The 18,953-nt window shown below is 37.5% G+C and overlaps 1 protein-coding gene across 4 annotated transcripts in view; it reads right to left on the reverse strand.

The window, feature by feature from the left end:
• Positions 1-1,411: 1,411 nt before the first annotated feature.
• The window catches only part of GC1 (golgin Putative 1), a 66,739-nt gene continuing 49,197 nt past the window's right edge, over positions 1,412-18,953 (reverse strand). For all 4 annotated transcript variants that reach the window (XM_089990158.1, XM_089990157.1, XM_089990156.1 and 1 more), the window contains one exon: positions 1,412-1,648. In XM_089990158.1, the coding sequence (XP_089846284.1) occupies positions 1,594-1,648 (55 nt within the window). In that variant the 3' untranslated portion in view covers positions 1,412-1,593. The remainder of the gene's footprint in view (positions 1,649-18,953) is intronic.

The following is an 18,953-nucleotide window of genomic DNA, read 5'->3' on the forward strand; positions in this document are numbered from 1 at the left end:
GTTCCAATTTTCAATTTCGAATCAATATATAATTTTTGTAACGAAATAGCTCAAGCTTGTCGTGAGCTCACACTTGGCTCAACTCACTACAAGAATGAGCCAAGATTGAACTCCCAATGTTTGACTCATTCAGCTTGTTTACCGGCCCTAGCTTTGGGACATTGCATAGCTTGCCCAAATTTCTGTGGACATAAATGCCCTCACTTCTTAAACAGGGTTCTCTTGGTCGTGAAGGTTGATCGCGTGAGCACCGTGCTCACTTGTGTTAGATAAGGCCGCTATGGGGACTGTGGATGGATGTTATCTTGAGGTGCAGTTTGAGCTACGTCTTTTCCGTGGGATGCTACATCTGTTCCTGGCAAAATGGTTTCACCAGGGCGTGGTTGAGTTACAGGGCACACCCGAGCAAGGACTGACGGGTCCCTGCCTGGATGCTGTCCGGCGTATGATATGCTGGAAAAAACTGGTCTGGCAGGGACCAGTTGCTTCCCGCCATTTGTATTTAAAAAGGGTGGGACAGAACCAGTGAGTCACACCCCCAGGGGTGCGACCTACTGGCCCTGGACAAATGCTACCTGGCATGTCCAGTGAAGCAAACACGCCCCAGGGACAACAATAGTTCAGGCTAGGGTCAGATCAGATACCTGACTAAAGGTGCAAACAGGTCAGATGCGGGATCGATCATGATACATACAAATCCGAACATTGGGCAGCAGTCTGAATACAAATTTGGGTCCAAACTAAATCCAACGTGGTAAGAGTTGAATCTGAACCCGGATTTAAATGATGTTACTGAATCTGATAAAAAACAGTTGAAAACAAGGGTTTCACATGCAAAAGGTGAAGATGGAATTACAAAATCTGCATGTAAATCAGACAAAGTATCAATCTTAATCGGAATCTGAAAAGAATCCTATCATACAATGTCAAATATCCGATGAGAACATACTACCGTATCCCAATTTGAGATCCAATCCTATCATAATGTCGAGGAATGGGATCATAAGTTTGGCTAAAACTAATCCATTTACAACCCTACGAGTGACCAACTGCCGCTTAGTTAGATTCAGTTTCAGAATTTTACATCCGAATCTGCATCCAACTAGCATACAAAGTCGCATATGAAAATGTAAAAACAAAGGTTATGACCAACAACAGAAGGATACTTCAATCAAATAAGAACATGATATTGCATAAATGATTGAAGCACAACATATATAGCGCCACGTATAGCAAAGGGAAACGTAATAGGAAGGTTCACTAACGAACTATATTTGCATGGTTAAAAGAAATATAAAGAAGCTGATACAGGCTCACATGAATGCAATTTGATTCTGGCAAAGCATAATGCACGACGTATAAGACTTCGACAATGGGCACTCTTGGTGAAGCAATAGAATCAGCCTTCGAGTTCAAGCAACCAGTAACAGCTCATATTTTACTATATAAAAGAATGAATATAAACTCATTTATAGGTAATTAAAATATGAAAAAAAAACATATGTAGCAAGGGAGAGATCAAAATATTCCCAAATCACTGCAGCCCATAGATTTACATAGGAAAGAGTTGAACCCTTTATGGCAACTCCGGTTTCACAAGCCCCATTGATGCTGCAACTTCTTTTGATGAGAGATTGTCAGCTTGATCCTGGAATATGACAATCAAAGATTCAAGATGCTGATAGCAAAAAAAATAACAAAGGCAAAACAACCAATGTTGAGAGCTTATACCCCCCAAATTTATTAATCTAGACCTACTGAAAGATTTCCAAACCCATGGTTCTACGTTCTAACAAATCCCCATTAGAGGTCATGAACAGTAATCAAGGAACATTTCCTCAAAAATTGTAATTTGTTGACAGAGAGGGAAATTATATTTATTTTGGTGGTCTAAAAGCACTGATATACACATAGTATACACATTTCACGTTAGGCTAATTATCCATAATCACAGACAAGCGGAAATGGCTCAGACTTCTAGAGTAGCTAAGGCCACACCAGTTCAACTGTCTTTTGAACAACAAATTAGGCGGGATAAATTATTGAGAAGAGACGATATAAATTGACTATGAACTTCACATGAAGTCAGATATCAATTATGCAAGCACAACTGAGTGCAATGGCCATTATCAGGAAATCGTGACAGTCTAGATTGTTAAAATGTAACCGTAATTCCTTTTATATATATATACATATATAGATAGATAGATACATATATATATATATGTATACGTATCTATATATACGAATATATATGTTTTTCTTGTAATACCCTAAAAGGGTATTTTTGTCATTTCAATTTTACGCACATTCCATTAGGAATACGATTGTATCTTTTTTATTTCTTTTTCTTTTATTTTTTTCCTTCTTTCTTTTATTCTTTTTGATATTCGTACCACCTTGGGGGGGGCCAATGTAGACGTTGGACCCCTCCAACGGTCACATTTGTGACCGTTGGAGGGGCTCCAACAACTACATTGGAGCCCCTCCAAGGCCCTCAATGTAACCCTTATAAAAGTGGGTCCTCTCTTTTGTATTAGTATTCTTGTGGGAGCTTTAGCTCCATTGTAAAAGGGTTTTTACCCTACTTTTCATAATAAAGAAATATTCTTTTAGCCTTTTGGCTTAACCCCTTTGTGGGTTTATGGGTTTAGCACTTTATGTGCTTTTGGTTGCCCCTTAGTGGGTTTGTGTATTTGCACCTTAAGTGTGCATTTATGGGTTCATTATCGAACCCTTTGTTTTCTAACATGGTATCAGAGTTAGGCCATGATCGGATTGTCTTTTGGTGCATCAGAAAGCGTGTCGCTCAAAGAACTTCAAAGAATGATGAAGTATCTTCAAAGAACGGTGAAGTATTTATTGTTTTTTTTTCTTCTTTTTCTTGAAGTTATTCGGTATGTATCCCTTTTCTTAAAGTATTATGCATTATGAAACTATTTTCTTGTATGTGCTTTCTTTATCATTATGTTTTGCACATTTAGTGTTTGTGGTACTTGAGAACCCTTACTTTTCACATATCACATTTCACTTATTCGCATGTTCTAAAATATTTCCTTTTAAAAATTGGTAAACTTGTTTTTTTTCTAGATATATGATTGCTCAATAATGGGTCATATATCATATTTATTTTTTTAAAATTTGATGTCAATCCTATTTGAACTCGTGTATGGCTTTAGGAGTTTTTTTATTATTATTATGTTGACTCCAAGTATTAAAAGCTTGAAGTTCATATTTTCCATGTCTTTGTGCATGTGTATCCATGCCTTTGTGCACTTGTGAGAGTTCTTGTGCCTTTGTGCACACTTTTTGTTTGTTAGCATTGTGTTTATACACAAACATTTTTTATATATAGAGATTTTTGCATGAATGAACATACATGGTTGTGATAAAATTCGTTTATATGTGTAGGAAGCTCTTAAAGAAAGTTGGTTTGAGATTGGAATTTTTTTTAGTATATGAAGGATTGTGATAATTCACATACTTCTCTACAATTCATCGATTACTCATCACATATAATAATAATTTATGAAAAATCCTTTATATAGTGATGTTTTTCAAAATTGTCTTCAATTATACAAGATTGATGATTCTTGCATAGTGGTTTCGCGATTAACTTATAAGTTAACTTATAAAATTATATATGTTTTCTTGCTAAATGAGTATTATTGGTCTTTGCTTAATACTTTTGACTCTCATATGAAACCTAATTTGTTTTGAGGTTCTCTCTTGTTTGTGTGTCTTAGTGCACTTTTTGCAAAAAAATAATATATGAATTTGGTAATTCTTGAATATGAATTTCTCACATTTGAATTAAGTCTTTGTCTTTCTTTTTTGTATCAACCTAAGTGGTTCTTGTTAATGATAACTATTTGTGAGAATTCCGCAATCCTTGTGAAAAGAAGGATTGTAAGGGTCCTTCAATGTTTTTTGTTTATTTAAAAATCTTGAATTTTTTTTATGGTAAGCATGTTGTATGAACCATTGTGTTCATTAAGAAAGATCTTTTAAAAGAACTTCCCACATTATATAGAATCTTAATATGCATTATTTAAAATTTCATATTGTGTTTATTGCATAATAAGATCTTTTTGTATAAAAGATTTCATTAGTTTGGATTTTCTTCTAAATGGTGCAAGTTTATAAACTTGTTTGTATTGTATCACTTCTATTAAAGGATGCCTATGTTGGCCGTAATATGTTCTCATTTTCTTGCATTAAATTACACTTGTTGAGCATATAATTGCATAATTAAAGCTTAAGAGACTCCGGCTCTCTTCTTTCTTCGAATATATTTTCGTTACATGCCTTTGTGCATGTTTGTATTATTTTACGCCTTTGTGTGTATTTGTTCAAGTATAGTTTGAGTCGCTTCGTGCACATCTTTTGTGAAAACATTAGTGCTTGTTTGAATACTCTTTAAAAGAGTTTTTATATTTTTAGTGCCTTTCTCAAGGCTTATGTATGTATTGTTCCTTAGAGGACTTGGCTATTGACTCTTTTATTTGTCCATTATAGGACATTGTAAGTGATTATAACACTTTTTATGTTTCCGCATCTCATTACAATCAAAGAATATTAAAGCTTGGTTTTACTCTTGATTATCCCCAAAATGGTTCTTTCACATAAGCATTGCGTATTCAAATGTTATTTTTTAAAGAGTATTCTTTGCCTTTTATGGCACTCTTATGTTGTCCATCATAAGTTGTTATATGATGCATCAATCCTTTATGGCCTTGTTGTTGTTATATCAGAGATGTTTGTTGAGGTGAGTTATGTGCACCTCGTGTTATGTCATTTTAGATTGTCAACTTGCAGTTTGACTCTAAATGGCTTGTTATGAGATCTCTGATTATGAGTGTGTCACTTATTTGTTTTTGGCCGTTGATTTTTATGGATGCTTTTAATTATGTATACCTGTGATGGATGTCTAAGGTTTGAAACCATAGTGTTTCGTGGTATATTGAAAAATTGATGTTCTTTAATTGTATTTTCATTACAAGCTTTCTTAGCTCAAGTGTTTTCTCCTCTTATGCCTCTTATCTAAGTGTCATCACATGTAGACAAGAAATATCTTGGCTTTGTTCTCTTGATCTAGTAGCTGAACACACTTGTCTTGAGCGTCATTATATGTAGACAAAGATTGTTGTTTCACACCATTGTATGTGATGTTAGCCCATGGTTGGCTTTTGTGTCCTTGTTCTAGTCGCTGATACACTCATTTCAAGTGTCATTTTATGTAGACAAGAGATGTGTTGTCACGCCTTCATGTGTGTTTTAGCCCATGGTTGGCTTTGTACTCTTGTTCTAGTAGCTAAACATACTTGATTTAAAGTGTCATTATATGTAGACAAGAGCTGTTTATTCACATTTTTATGTGTGATTTTAGTCCATGTTGGCATTTGTACTCTTGTTCTAATTGCTGATGCAGTCATTTCAAATATTATTATATGTAGATAAGAGATGTTTTTATACACCTTCGTGTGTGTCTTTGGCCTCTAGTGGCATTGTTCTTGTTCTAGTAGCTTATACACTTGATTTATGGTTTTTTGGAGGACTAATGAGGTGGTTGCTTGTAGTAGATGAATTATTATTGAGATTTGCAAAATTCCATTTATCATATGAGAATTTGAAATTTAGTTTTGATATGAGGTTTTCTAACTCATGTTCATTTCATTTTGAAATTTGGTTTTTATATGTGCACATGTTTTTCGAATCAAAGAACATATTTTGATTGTTTTGTCTCATAAGTGAACGTAAAACTTTTGAACTCGTGTTTTATACACTCTCTTTTATCATATGCTCTTGAGCATTTCCTTCGTGAAATCTCTTTCAAGAGAATTGCTCAATTCAATAACACTTGTTTTTCTCATCCTGTAAGCTCAAGTAATATACTTGATTAAAGTATGATTGAAGCATGTTCATTAATGACTCTTTTAGTATTGATTCATTTCATTACATGATATCGTATACATATGCTCACAATGTTTTTTTTAATCCCTCACTCAATTAAGATTCATATAGTTTCTTATGTGTTGCCTCTTTGAAGGCTCTTTATGTTGTCCCTTCATGGACTATTTCGATATTCCCCATTGTGGTTTTTTGTTCATTATTGGACCATGCGAATGCATTAAGCATTCTTATTATACATTTCCGCACACTTTAAAATTTTCTCACTACTTATTTTTAAGGATATGTTTTTTTTAAAAGGTTGGTCTTTTAAAAACATTTTGCATGCATAAGTAATTATCTTGTCCTGACGGATCCTATGCTTTAAATAAAATAATTATGCCTTTAATATGCACATAATATCCTTTTGCATCATTGTTGTTTTTTGATGAATCATATGATATGGTTTCGTGGATTCATCTTGATTGGAATATTCCACTTGATTAAAGTGCAAAGATATATTTTACTTGGACTTTCTTTTGTTTATTCCACGGGATCTTGAAGATGAGATGAAAAAAAGTACCTTAGATAGATCATGGAAGGTGCTCACCATTAAAGACAATTGGAGAAAGACATTTGCAAATTTCAATGGCATTCCTACTGAAGACTCTTGAAGCCTTAAGATTCTTCCTCTTGGATTTCTTTAAACTTTTTGTTTCCCCACGCAAAGTTTGAGGGGGGGGGGTGTTAAAATGTAATCGTAATTCCTTTTATGTATATATATATATATATTCATATATATATAGATACATATACATATACATATATACATATATGTATACGTATCTATATATATACGAATATATATGTTTTTCTTGTAATACCCTAAAAGGGTATTTTTGTCATTTCCATTTTATGCATATTCCATTAGGAATATGATTGTATTTTTTTAATTTCTTTTTCTTTTATTTTTTACCTTCTTTCTTTTATTCTTTTTGATATTTGTACCACCTTGGGGGGGCCAATGTAGACGTTGGACCCCTCCAACGACTACATTGGAGCCCCTCCAAGGCCCTCAATGTAACCCCTATAAAAGGGGGTCCTCCCTTTTGTATTAGTATTCTTGTGGGAGCTTTAGCTCCATTGTAAAAGGGTTTTTACCCTACTTTTCATGATAAAGAAATATACTTTTAGCCTTTTGGCTTAACCCCTTTGTGGGTTTATGGGTTTAGCACTTTATGTGCTTTTGGTTGCCCCTTAGTGGGTTTATGTATTTGCACCTTAAGTGTGCATTTATAGGTTCATTATCGTACCTTTTGTTTTCTAACATAGATGTCTTGTTTGCTTGGCATTGTATGCCAGTTAGTATGAACAACCCCTATATATTGTAGCAAATGGAGGTGAAGGTGTACCAACTAAGGATCTAAGTTGTGGCAACCCCTATATATTGTACCCCTATATATTGTAGCAAAGGATCTAAGTTACCAACTAAGGGAAAAAAGAAAGAAAGCTATGATAAAACTACCTTTGGTTGACAGACTTTGTCCTGAAAACCGAGAAGGAATGGAAGGGGAGAGGAGAGAGAAGAGAGCACGTTCTTTTCTTGGAATCGGCAGCCACTCTGAATTCACGATGGCTGCACTAAACTTTATTAAGATAAAATAGGTTTTACAAATCTTTTACAATGACAAAACTACCCTGTGTTAGTAATGTATATTACATTACAATATATCATACACGTGGACTATATGGATCCTCTACTGGATCTATATCCGATCTATATTCTAACACCCTCCCTCAAGTTGTGCATGAGATTGAATCATGTGCAACTTGTTCTTCAGATACCAAAAACGGTTACTTGTGAGACCCTTTGTGAACATATCAACAACTTGGTCTTCTAAAGACACATAAACCGGTTCAATCTCTTTGTCTGCTACTTTTTGTCTGATGAAATGTTGGTCAATTTGAATGTGTTTGGTCCGACTGTGATGAACAGGATTGAATGCAATTTGTATATCACTTCTATTATCACACATGAGGGTTGAACTTGAGATACTCTCTCCCATCTCTGTAACGAGATGCCTAATCCAGGTTACTTCTGCTGTGGTAGCTGACATAGATCTATATTCTGCCTCCGTGCTAAATCTTGCCACAACTTTCTGTTTTCTACTACTCCATGAGATAAGATTGCTTCCAATGAAAACACAGTATCCTGAAACAGACATCCTTTCATCTGGTTCTCCTGCCCATCTGTATTTGTATAGGCCAATATGTCATGTTTCAGTGTTACCCATGAAGATTGAGCATATATGAGTCCATCACCCACCGTGCCTTTTAGATAGCGAAGAATATGTTTGACGGCATCCATGTGACCAGTCTTTGGTTCATACATGAACTGAGATACTTGATTCACAGAATATACAATGTCTGGTCTAGTAAAGGTAAGATACTGTAACATGCCCACTAAACTGCGATACTTGCTTGCATCAGGATACAACTCACCATCACAAATGTTGAGTTTTTGATTGACAACACTGGGTGTAGGCACATGTTTGCAATCTGTCATTCCTGCTTTGGCCAGAAGATCAAGAGTGTATTTGTGTTGAGTTAATGACATTTTTCCATCTTGGTTGTTCACCTCTATACCAAGAAAATATCTTAGTTCTCCAAGATCTTTCATCTTGAATCACATACTTAGTAAAACTTTAATTTGTTGAATATGGTCTGGAGCATTACCAGTGATCACTATATCATCAACATATATAAGTAAGAAAACCATATATATGAATAAAGAATGATCTAGTTGGGAACGAATGAAATCATGAATCTCTAAGGAGAAGCTTTCAAACCATGACCTGGAGGCTTGCTTTAAACTATACAATGATCTGGTTAATTTACATACATATTCTTTTGGGTCTCCCCCTGCATAACCTTGAGGCTGCTCAATGTAGACCTCTTCTTTTAAATCCCCATGAAGAAATGCATTTTTAACATCAAGCTGACTAAGGCTCCACCCATGTTCAATAGCCAGGCCAAGGATAATACGAATAGTTCCCATTTTCACCACTGGGCTGAAGGTCTCATCGTAATCTTGGCCATATTCTTGGGTGAAACCTTTGGCAACAAGACGTGCCTTGTATCGTTCAATGCTACCATCCGGTTTATACTTAATCTTATACACCCATTTCAAGCCAACAACATTTTTATCTAGGGGACGACCAACTATCTCCCATGTTCGACACTCATGAAGTGCCTCTATCTCCTCATTCATCGCTTCAATCCATTTGTTAGATTGAACAACTTTACAAAACCCAAGTGGTTCCTCATGTTTTTCAATCTTGGATAGAAAGATCTGAAAATCAATAGAGAAGTTATCATAACTCACCCATTTTTCAATAGGATGCCTTATCCTGCTTGATCTTCTTGGCGCCGCTCTGTTACTGGATAATGCCATGTGTTCTCTAATAGGTGCATCTGTTTGCTCTCTGGGTCTTCTGGTGTAGACATTTCCTTTGTATCTCAGACATTCTGTTTCCGATACCTTATCTGAAGCCGTCTCATCATGTATACTTTCAGGATCCAAAGTGGTATGTTCAGCAACATGTGAAATAAGTTCAGCACTGAGCCATGAATCATACCATTTAGGACGTTTTTAGAGACATGATCAGACTTGGGCTTCAAGACACTGGAGGCTGGATCTTCATTGAAGACATACATGTTTCCACGTCGCTCTCCTTTAGCGAACATCTCCTTCGTTTGAAGATCCTTGACAAAGACAAAAGTAAGAGTAAATTCCACAGATGAATTGGTAGAATCAACAAGTTTAAAAACAGAGACAATATTTTTCTTTATATTTGGTGCATGAACAACATCAGATAAAGAAATAGATGACTCAGACAAAGGAACGAGGACATTGCCTATGTTTGAAATAGGGTGGTGAGTCCCATCTCCAGTTACAATATTAGATTTACCAAAATAGGGGAACCAAAGTAGAGAACTTACCTGCATTGCCAATGACATGAGCTGCTGCCCCAGAGTCAACATACCATATTCCATCATCATTCTGTTTCAGGTTTAAGTTTGCCATCGCAGATAAGAGAAGATCCTTAGCATCATCACTGACCCGAAATGCACCTGCAGTTCCTGATGTAGCAACATTTCTATTGTTTTGCGCTCTATTCCGGTTTTGTGGGTTGAACCAATAGTTGACTTTGATGTGACCTCGTTTATTACACTGATAGCATGTGGGAACATTATTTGAAAAACTGATTGTGGAATTTGGTGTAGGTAGTAACCCACGTCCACCCTAGATGGGAGTTCCCTTGCCTCTGCCACGTCCTCCTCGTGCACGATTAACCATCATGCCTGTGGCAAGAACCTCATGCGTAGATGATTGTCCTGCTGAAGTATCAAACATGCTTTTCAGAGTCATCTCGTAATGAAAGAGTTTGACACGTAATTCCTCAAAGCTGAGTAACGTAGGCAAGCATAATAAAGAGGTCACAAGAACATGATACTCTGATCCCAAGGCATTAAGTGTCTGCTGCACATTCTCTTTATCTTACACTGGATATCCAACCATGGCTAATTGATCTGTGATGCTTTTGACTTGATTTAAGAATTCAATAATGCTCATTGCCCCCTTTCTTAACACCTGAAATTCGCGTTTAAGAAACAATACTTTAGCCTCTGATATCTGAGAGTAGGTTTGAGCTAAATCCTCCCACAAAACTTTAGATGTGCAATCATCAGGAATGAAAATCAATACTTCTTGTGACAATGTGGAAGTGATGTACGCGACAAGGGCCTGATCGCGCTTCATCCAAGTAACAAATGCAGGATTGCGAATAATATTTGGCAATCCTCCATCCTCTTTGGCTTCGGTTGTGATAAATTCTGGAGGCATTGGAGTGGAGCCATCCAAGTGGCCTGAAAGGTCTTGACTTCGAATAAAAGGAGCAATTTTCCTTTTCCAAGTCAGATAATTGTTGGTCGTTAGCTTTTCCGAGACTAGCTGTCCCAGAAAGTTGGAAGAAAGACCTGAATTACCTGAAGTATCCATTGATAGACTGTTTGACAACCGAAAGACACTAGTGACTGAAACAAAAAAAAAATAAAAACTAGTGTGGCTGAAACTGAAATAAAGGACTGACAAAAAATTAATATAAGATGAATGAGAGTAGGCAGGCGTGACAAGCAGATTTCAGACTAGCAGTAATGAGATGTTTTTTGAAACGATAGAGAATCAAACTGAGAAACCATAAATGATGGAGAAGAGAATCAGAAACCAGCAGCAACGTGATATGGGAATGAAACTGAGAGAAAAAGAAACTCGGCTTTATGAAACTGAAAAGAACTCAACTTAAGAAGATACGGTAGCAGAACTTGGCTTCATGAGGGTGGAAGATAACTTAATTTAAGAAGGGACGATAGCAGATCTGAAAAGGTTTCAGATCTGCGACAGATAAACTCACTAAGAGAGAATGAAAGTAAGACGATAGCAGATCTGAAAGGATTTCAGATCTGCGACAGAGAGACTCACTTAAGAGAATAAAAATAACAGAAGGGAAAAGAAGGATGAAGGTAACGTGACCTGTCGACTTTTCACGTTGATGGTGTTAAAATGTATTCTTCAATCATTGTAATCATATATATATTTTATATATATAAAGGATGATATATATACATATATGGTATATATGTATATGTATCTTCCTAATTCAGAATATTGAAACAAGATGATACACAAAGCTGATAAAAATTATTGACTTTATAGAACTGGTAATATACACAACCTAGATACACTGATTCAAAGCATATACTCAGGTTATTCCCAAAACATTTCACGTATTTCATTGGTTATCAATTCCGAACTCCTTTAATCGAAACCCCCCTTTTTATCGAAATCGAAACCCCCTTTTTAACAGCATACCGAGATCCCCAAATCAACAATTTGGGGTTTTTGGATTGGGGTTTACCGAGAATCCCAAGTCCGGGGACTTGGGATTTCCAGCAACCCACACAACATACTCGACCCCACGATTTTCCCTAAAGAAAAAATAAGCAGTAAAACTTTCCTCTTCCGGTGCTTTTCCGACGATCGGAGGCTGCTGTCGCGAGAGAAGAGGTTCGTCGGCTTCGACTGCTCTGTCGTCGTGAAGGGCTTCGAGAGGGAGAGCAAGAAAACGAGGAAGAGAGGATAGAAGAGAGGAGCAAGAGTAGGAGGAAGAGACACAAGACCCCCTTTTGAAGAGGGGATAGACTTTCCCTCCGGCGGCTCCGCGCCCCTCCCCTTTGCTATCGAGTTAGGGTTCCTTCAGAACCCTAACCACAAATTTTTTTTATTATCGGTAGGTCATGGCCTTTTTAACTCGAGGTTCTCTCTTTTTTTTGTTTCGTTACACAGGGCACGGGTCGAGTCTGAGACCCGCGAACCAACCATGTCTGAATTGCTTATTAGGATCCGTGATTTGGATCCGTAATTCGTCTGGGTTATGGATCTACAGGTTGGATCCTTGTGGATCCATTCGTTAACTTCCCCCTTTATATTTTTAATATAATTATTATTATATTGCCATTATATATATATATATATGTATTTTCAATAGCTATAATATTCATCACCTATATCGATCCCTTTATGGGTCCTGAATTCGAGATTTGGATCCCAGGCCTAAATCAAACCAATTTATGCATAAAAATCCAAATAAATAAAAGACAAAAAAAAATACGGTTATTACAATAAGCCACAAAATGACAATGGACAAACACAAAAGAGAGAGAGAGAGAGCTACAAAATATGAGAACTTTTATTAAGAAAAGCTTAAACAAACTTAAGAAATACATGGGACAAAGCCCCTTATTTATATACAAAAAGGGACCCAAGGAGGGGCTCCCATAGAGTCGTTGGAGGGGTCCAACGTCTCTATGGTGGACCCCTCCTATTAGGATACAAGGAAAAATAAAAAAGAAAAAAGAAAAAGAAGAAAAAGCATATCCCTAATGGATATGCATGTTACATGTAGAAAGACTATTTTACCCCTAATGGGTATTACAAAGTATTACAATATATATATATATACACACACACACACACACACACACACACACACACATATATATATATACACACACATATATATGTGTGTGTGTGTAATAACAATATATTTTAACATGTTGGTATCACGTGTCTCTTATTGATTATTGCATATTCATGCATGTTCATTTCATTCCATGATAGGCTTGCTTGATATAGGAAATTTTCTTTGCTTGCATTCTTTTTACAATAAAATACTTAAAATTTTACAAGTTACAACCTGTATTTGATAAATCTGCATCTCTTTCATTACACCTTTATTGATCAACATTTTATACGGCAGAAAGTCGAGATGAAGGAGATAGAACTACGTCATGTTCGAACAAAAGATCAAGTGGCAGACTTGTTTACCAAAGGGTTAACAGGACGACAATTTTGGCTATTGAAGAGCAAGTTGTACATGCTTCAAAACCACGTACAACTTGAGGGAGGGTGTTAAAATATAGTATGCGTATGGATCTGGATCCAGATCCATACGCACGTTATATCAAAACACGCATGCCTCATAATGTTTCATTAATGGCAATATTGTAATATCATATTCCTCATGTTTATATTAATGAATTAGGGCTTGGAGGTCGAGTATTCTGCTGCCGCCCCAGCCTTTGGCTTCTCTCTGTTTTTCTTTCTGTCTCCTGTGCAGGTGATGCGTGAAGAAACCCATCTCACTCACATTCTTTCATGGTATCAGAGCTGTAGCTGTGGAACTCTACCAGCCACCCATTCAACGAGATCCTGTTCTTAGGCTGCGTGAAGACTCCTTCAGCCGTGAAGACATCCTGTTCTTTCTTCTTCAACTTTTCAGCTGCGTCTCTTCCCTCTTTCTTAAGACTCGTGAAGACTCCTGTTCTTCCTTCTTCAACATCGTCTTCTTCAACATCCTTCAGCCGTGAGGTCATCTCCTTCTTCTTCCTCTTCAATATCACCATCTGATTGTATCTCCTCCCTTCCTTTATCCCCCAACTGATGTTGGCATCGATTTCTTCTAAAATCTTCAACTGCACTTAACGTGCGTTAATTTTTTCCCCAACTGCACTTAACATGCGTTAATATTTTTCCCAACGTCATCATTCTTTTATCCCCAACTGCACTTAACGTGCGTTAATATTTTCCCAAGTCTTGATGTTTTCCAAAAATTTTTAATCAGCAGTGAAATCAGAGTTTTCTGTACAACGCCTATAGGCAGACTGTAACAGATTACATTCTCGTTAAAAAAAAAAAAAGGTGACTTCTGTAGACTGTAACAGATTACATATTCTTACTGCAGCACTGCTGATTGATTAAGTGATCTCAACTTAGTTTGCTTTCTTCAAATTTTTTTTTTGTTCGCCTATTCATTGTTGCCATGAATATGGATTCATACTCGTCATCGGGTCCCTCTGCAAGTTTTTTAAATCAGCTTGTCACAGAAAAACTTACTCATTCCAATTTCTTAACATGGAAGAGACAAATACTTCCGTTTATCCGAAGTCAGGATCTCAATGAACATCTGGATGGCTCCATTCCTGTACCACCACGGCTTATTTTGCAGGAAACCAAGGATGAAAGGGGTGATGCAGTTACCAAATCTATTAAGAATCCGGAATATACCACTTGGAGAAAACGGGATCAATCTTTGGTTGCGTATATTACGTCAACACTCTCTCAAGAAGTGTTGGCTACTCTTTCAGATGATTGCACTGCATCAGATTTATGGAGTAAGCTCTCTCAGACATACTCTCAGATATCAGAAGCCCGAGTTATGTATTTAAAGAATGAGTTTCAAAGTTTAAAGAAAGGCTCCATGACAGTTATGGAATACATAGGCCGCTTGAAGAGTATTACTGACCAATTGGCTGTTATTGGGAGTGCTATTTCAGATAAAGACAAAGTACAACAACTCCTTAATGGGTTGGGCCCTGATTTTGACATGTTTACCACAGCTTTGACATGTCTTCCTCACTTGCCCAATTTTGACGATCTTCAAGCAAAACTTCTCCAACATGAGATGATTATGAAACAAAGGGCAGAAGGAAATGAATCAGCTCGTTCTCATTCAGTTTTGGCTATGGGGACTTCTGTAGGTTTTGGACGAGGGAATGCAGGGCATCAAGGGGGCAGAGGCCGAGGTCGCTTTGGACAGGGAGGACGTGGTATCTTACCCACCCCTAATATTTCGGGTGTCTCTAATATAGGGAATCAGAGGAGAGTGCCCACTTGTTTCTTATGTAACAAAAGAGGACATGTGAAAGCTGATTGTTGGTTTAACCCGCAGAACAGAGGAACAATAAACAAAATTGAAAATAAAACTTCTACTGTGGACATGAAAGCGCCATCTACAGATGTGCAACAACTTTTGTTATCAGCATTGTCACAGATGACGATCAAGCAAAATGAGCAAGGCGAGTGGTACGTTGATTCTGGTGCTGCCACTCATGTCACGGGTAATGCAGGTAAGTTATCTCACTTATTGCCTTATTTTGAAAAAGGTAGTATAGTTACGGGAGATGGAACCTCTCACTCCATTACTCATACTGACAGTGCACATATTCCTATGTCAAAGTCCTCACTTCATTTGTCTGATGTCCTCCTTGCCCCTAATATTAAAAAGAACATTGTCTCTGTGGCTAAACTTGTTGATGATATGAATTCTTCCGTCGAATTTACTCCCTCTTCTGTTTATGTTAAGGATCTACGAACGAAGGAGACGTTCGCTAAGGAGGAGCGTCAAGGGAACATGTACGTCTTCAAGGAGATTCCCTCAGTGTCTTCGTCTTCAGTCCCAGTTCTCCAGTTGAAGTCGTCCAAGCATTCTTCAGTGTCTTCGCCTTCAGAGCCTTTGTTTTTCCCTTCATTGAAAGTTTTTAATTCATCATATCATTGTAATAAGCCAGACATTTGGCACAGTCGCTTGGGACATTGTAGTCGCGGTTTTGTTGAAAATCTTGTATCTGATGGTCTTCTTCCATAGTCTAGTTTATCTTCATTTTTAGAAAGTAATAAATGTTCCTCATGTGAACTCTGCAAAAGTCATGTTCTTCCGTTTCATATCATTAATAAAAGAGCTTCAAGGCCTTTTGAGATTATTTGTTCCGATGTTTGGGGACCTGCACCTATTCCTTCTCTTTCTGGCAGTCGTTACTATGTTATTTTTGTTGATTCTTATTCCCGTTATACTTGGATATACTTCTTGAAACATAAGAATGAAGTTTTCCAAATATTTCGGGAATTTCATTCGATGGTCAAAACCAAGTTTTCTTGTGATATTGTGCATTTACAATGTGATGGTGGAGGAGAATATTCATCGAACGAGTTTATTGCCTTTCTTCGGGATAAAGGAATAAGTCGACAGGTTTCTTGCCCTCATACCCCTCAACAAAATGGGGTTGCGGAGAGGAAACACAGGCATATTGTCGAGAGTGCGATGAGCATGTTACATGATAGCAATGTACCCGTTAGTCTCTGGACAGAAGTTTTTCACACATCTGTTTATGTCATAAATCGTCTTCCTATGGCACTTCTGGATCGGAAATCTCCCTATTATACTTTATTTGGGCAACATCCCTCTTATGATGAGCTGCATGTTTTTGGTTGTGTATGTTACGTACATATTGATTCATCACTGCGAAATAAGTTTCAGGACAAGGCCGTTAAGTGCAGATTTGTTGGGTATGCAGATGAATACAAAGGCTATCGATGTTATGATCCTACTACAAAACGTATTAGGACCTCCAGGAATGTTGTTTTTGATGAACAAAATTTTCAGATCAATGACCCCGATGAGTTGCCATCTCGAGAATTAGAGGTATATGATCCATGGATGAGCGCAGATCTTGTTGCTAATACAGGAGAATCATGTCAGGCGAATTGTCTTCCTTCGGCTTGAGTAGAGAGTTGGATGACTCACAGATGCATGTTGAACCATCTTCAGTTGAGCCACCTCCAGTAGAGCCACCTCCAGTAGAACGTTTTTCTGGACAGATATACACGAGGAGGGACAAAAATACAGGACCAAGGAATGTGGAAAGCATCGCAAATGATCCGGCTCAAAGGTTATCACGCATTAGGCATCCTATTCAACGATGAGTGAGTTATGAGACTTTTTCCCTTGACTTCCAGTTGTTTATGTCTCAACTCACAAAACAGGAGGAACCCACCTGTTTTAATCAAGCCCTTCAATCTCGTCATTGGACTGAAGCTATGAATGAAGAAATGGAAGCACTTCATGAGTGCCAGACTTGGGAAATAGTACCTCGACCGGAAGGAAAGAATGTTGTTGGCTCAAAATGGGTTTATAAAACAAAGTATAAACCCGAAGGTAGTATTGATCGATATAAGGCGCGACTTGTTGCTCGAGGGTTCACACAACAATACGGTGAAGATTACGATGAGACTTTTAGTCCGGTAGTCAAAATGGGTACAATTCGTGTCATCATATCCCTAGCAGTTGATCGAGGATGGAGGCTTAGCCAGATGGATGTTAAAAATGCATTCTTGCATGGAACTTTAAAGGAGAAAGTATATATGGAGCAACCACCTGGATATGCTGAGAAAGACCCTACTGCCTGGGTGTGCAAACTAAGGAAATCTCTGTATGGGTTGAAACAGGCGTCTCGTTCTTGGTTTGAAAGTTTCTCTATGCAAATCCAAGGCTATGGTTTTAAAAGATGCTCTCTGGATCACTCGCTCTTTATTTATCAAAAGACAGACATCGTTATACTTCTTCTTATATATGTTGATGACATTGTGATCACTGGGAGTTCAGATAACCATGTGCAAGATGTGAAGCGATTTTTAATGAAAACTTTCAAGATGAAAGATTTAGGGGAGTTGAGGTACTTCCTTGGTGTGGAAGTTGACAGACAACAGGACACATTGACACTCATGCAACAAAAATACACTCTTGATCTTCTGGAAAGAGCCTGGATGACGAATTGCAAACCAGTCAGTACTCCCAGTATATTACATCAAAGGCTGAGCTCTGAAAATGGCCATCTTTGTGTCAACCCTACAACGTATAGAAGTCTCGTGGGGATGCTGCAGTATTTGACCTTTACCAGACCTGATATAGTTTATGTTGTTAATCAGGTATCCCAGTTTATGCATGCTCCAACGGAAGGTCATATGGAAGCTGTGAAGCGTATTCTACGCTATTTAAAAGGAACTATAGGAGACGGACTTGTTTATCGCAAGAACAATAACCTATATAAAGGGCATGAACTCATCACTTATACAAACACAGATTGGGCAGGAGATCCAGATGAGAGACGGTCTGTATCTGGATATTGTGTATATATTGGACACAATTTAGTGTCCTGGAGCAGCAGAAAACAAAAGGCAGTGGCACGATCAAGTACAGAGGCTGAATACAGGTCGATGGCTGCAGGCACGGCAGAAGCTACATGGATTAGACACTTATTGAGTGACCTTGGGGAGACACTTATTCGATCATTTCTTCTATGTGATAATCAAAGCGCAATAAACATTGCGTGTAATCCTATTCAACATAGCAGAACGAAGCATATTGAGATTGATCAACATTTTATACGGCAGAAAGTCGAGATGAAGGAGATAGAACTACGTCATGTTCGAACAGAAGATCAAGTGGCAGACTTGTTTACCAAAGGGTTAACAGGACGACAATTTTGGCTATTGAAGAGCAAGTTGTACATGCTTCAAAACCACGTACAACTTGAGGGAGGGTGTTAAAATATAGTATGCGTATGGATCTGGATCCAGATCCATATGCACGTTATATCAAAACACGCATGCCTCATAATGTTTCATTAATGGCAATATTGTAATATCATATTCCTCATGTTTATATTAATGAATTAGGGCTTGGAGGTCGAGTATTCTGCTGCCGCCCCAGCCTTTGGCTTCTCTCTGTTTTTCTTTCTGTCTCCTGTGCAGGTGATGCGTGAAGAAACCCATCTCACTCACATTCTTTCAACCTTATGGTACAATTTTTACAACATTATTATAGGTT

Source organism: Nuphar pumila, chromosome 15 (genome assembly GCF_984573655.1).
Source record: "Nuphar pumila chromosome 15, dmNupPumi1.hap1.1, whole genome shotgun sequence".
Lineage (NCBI taxonomy): Eukaryota > Viridiplantae > Streptophyta > Magnoliopsida > Nymphaeales > Nymphaeaceae > Nuphar > Nuphar pumila.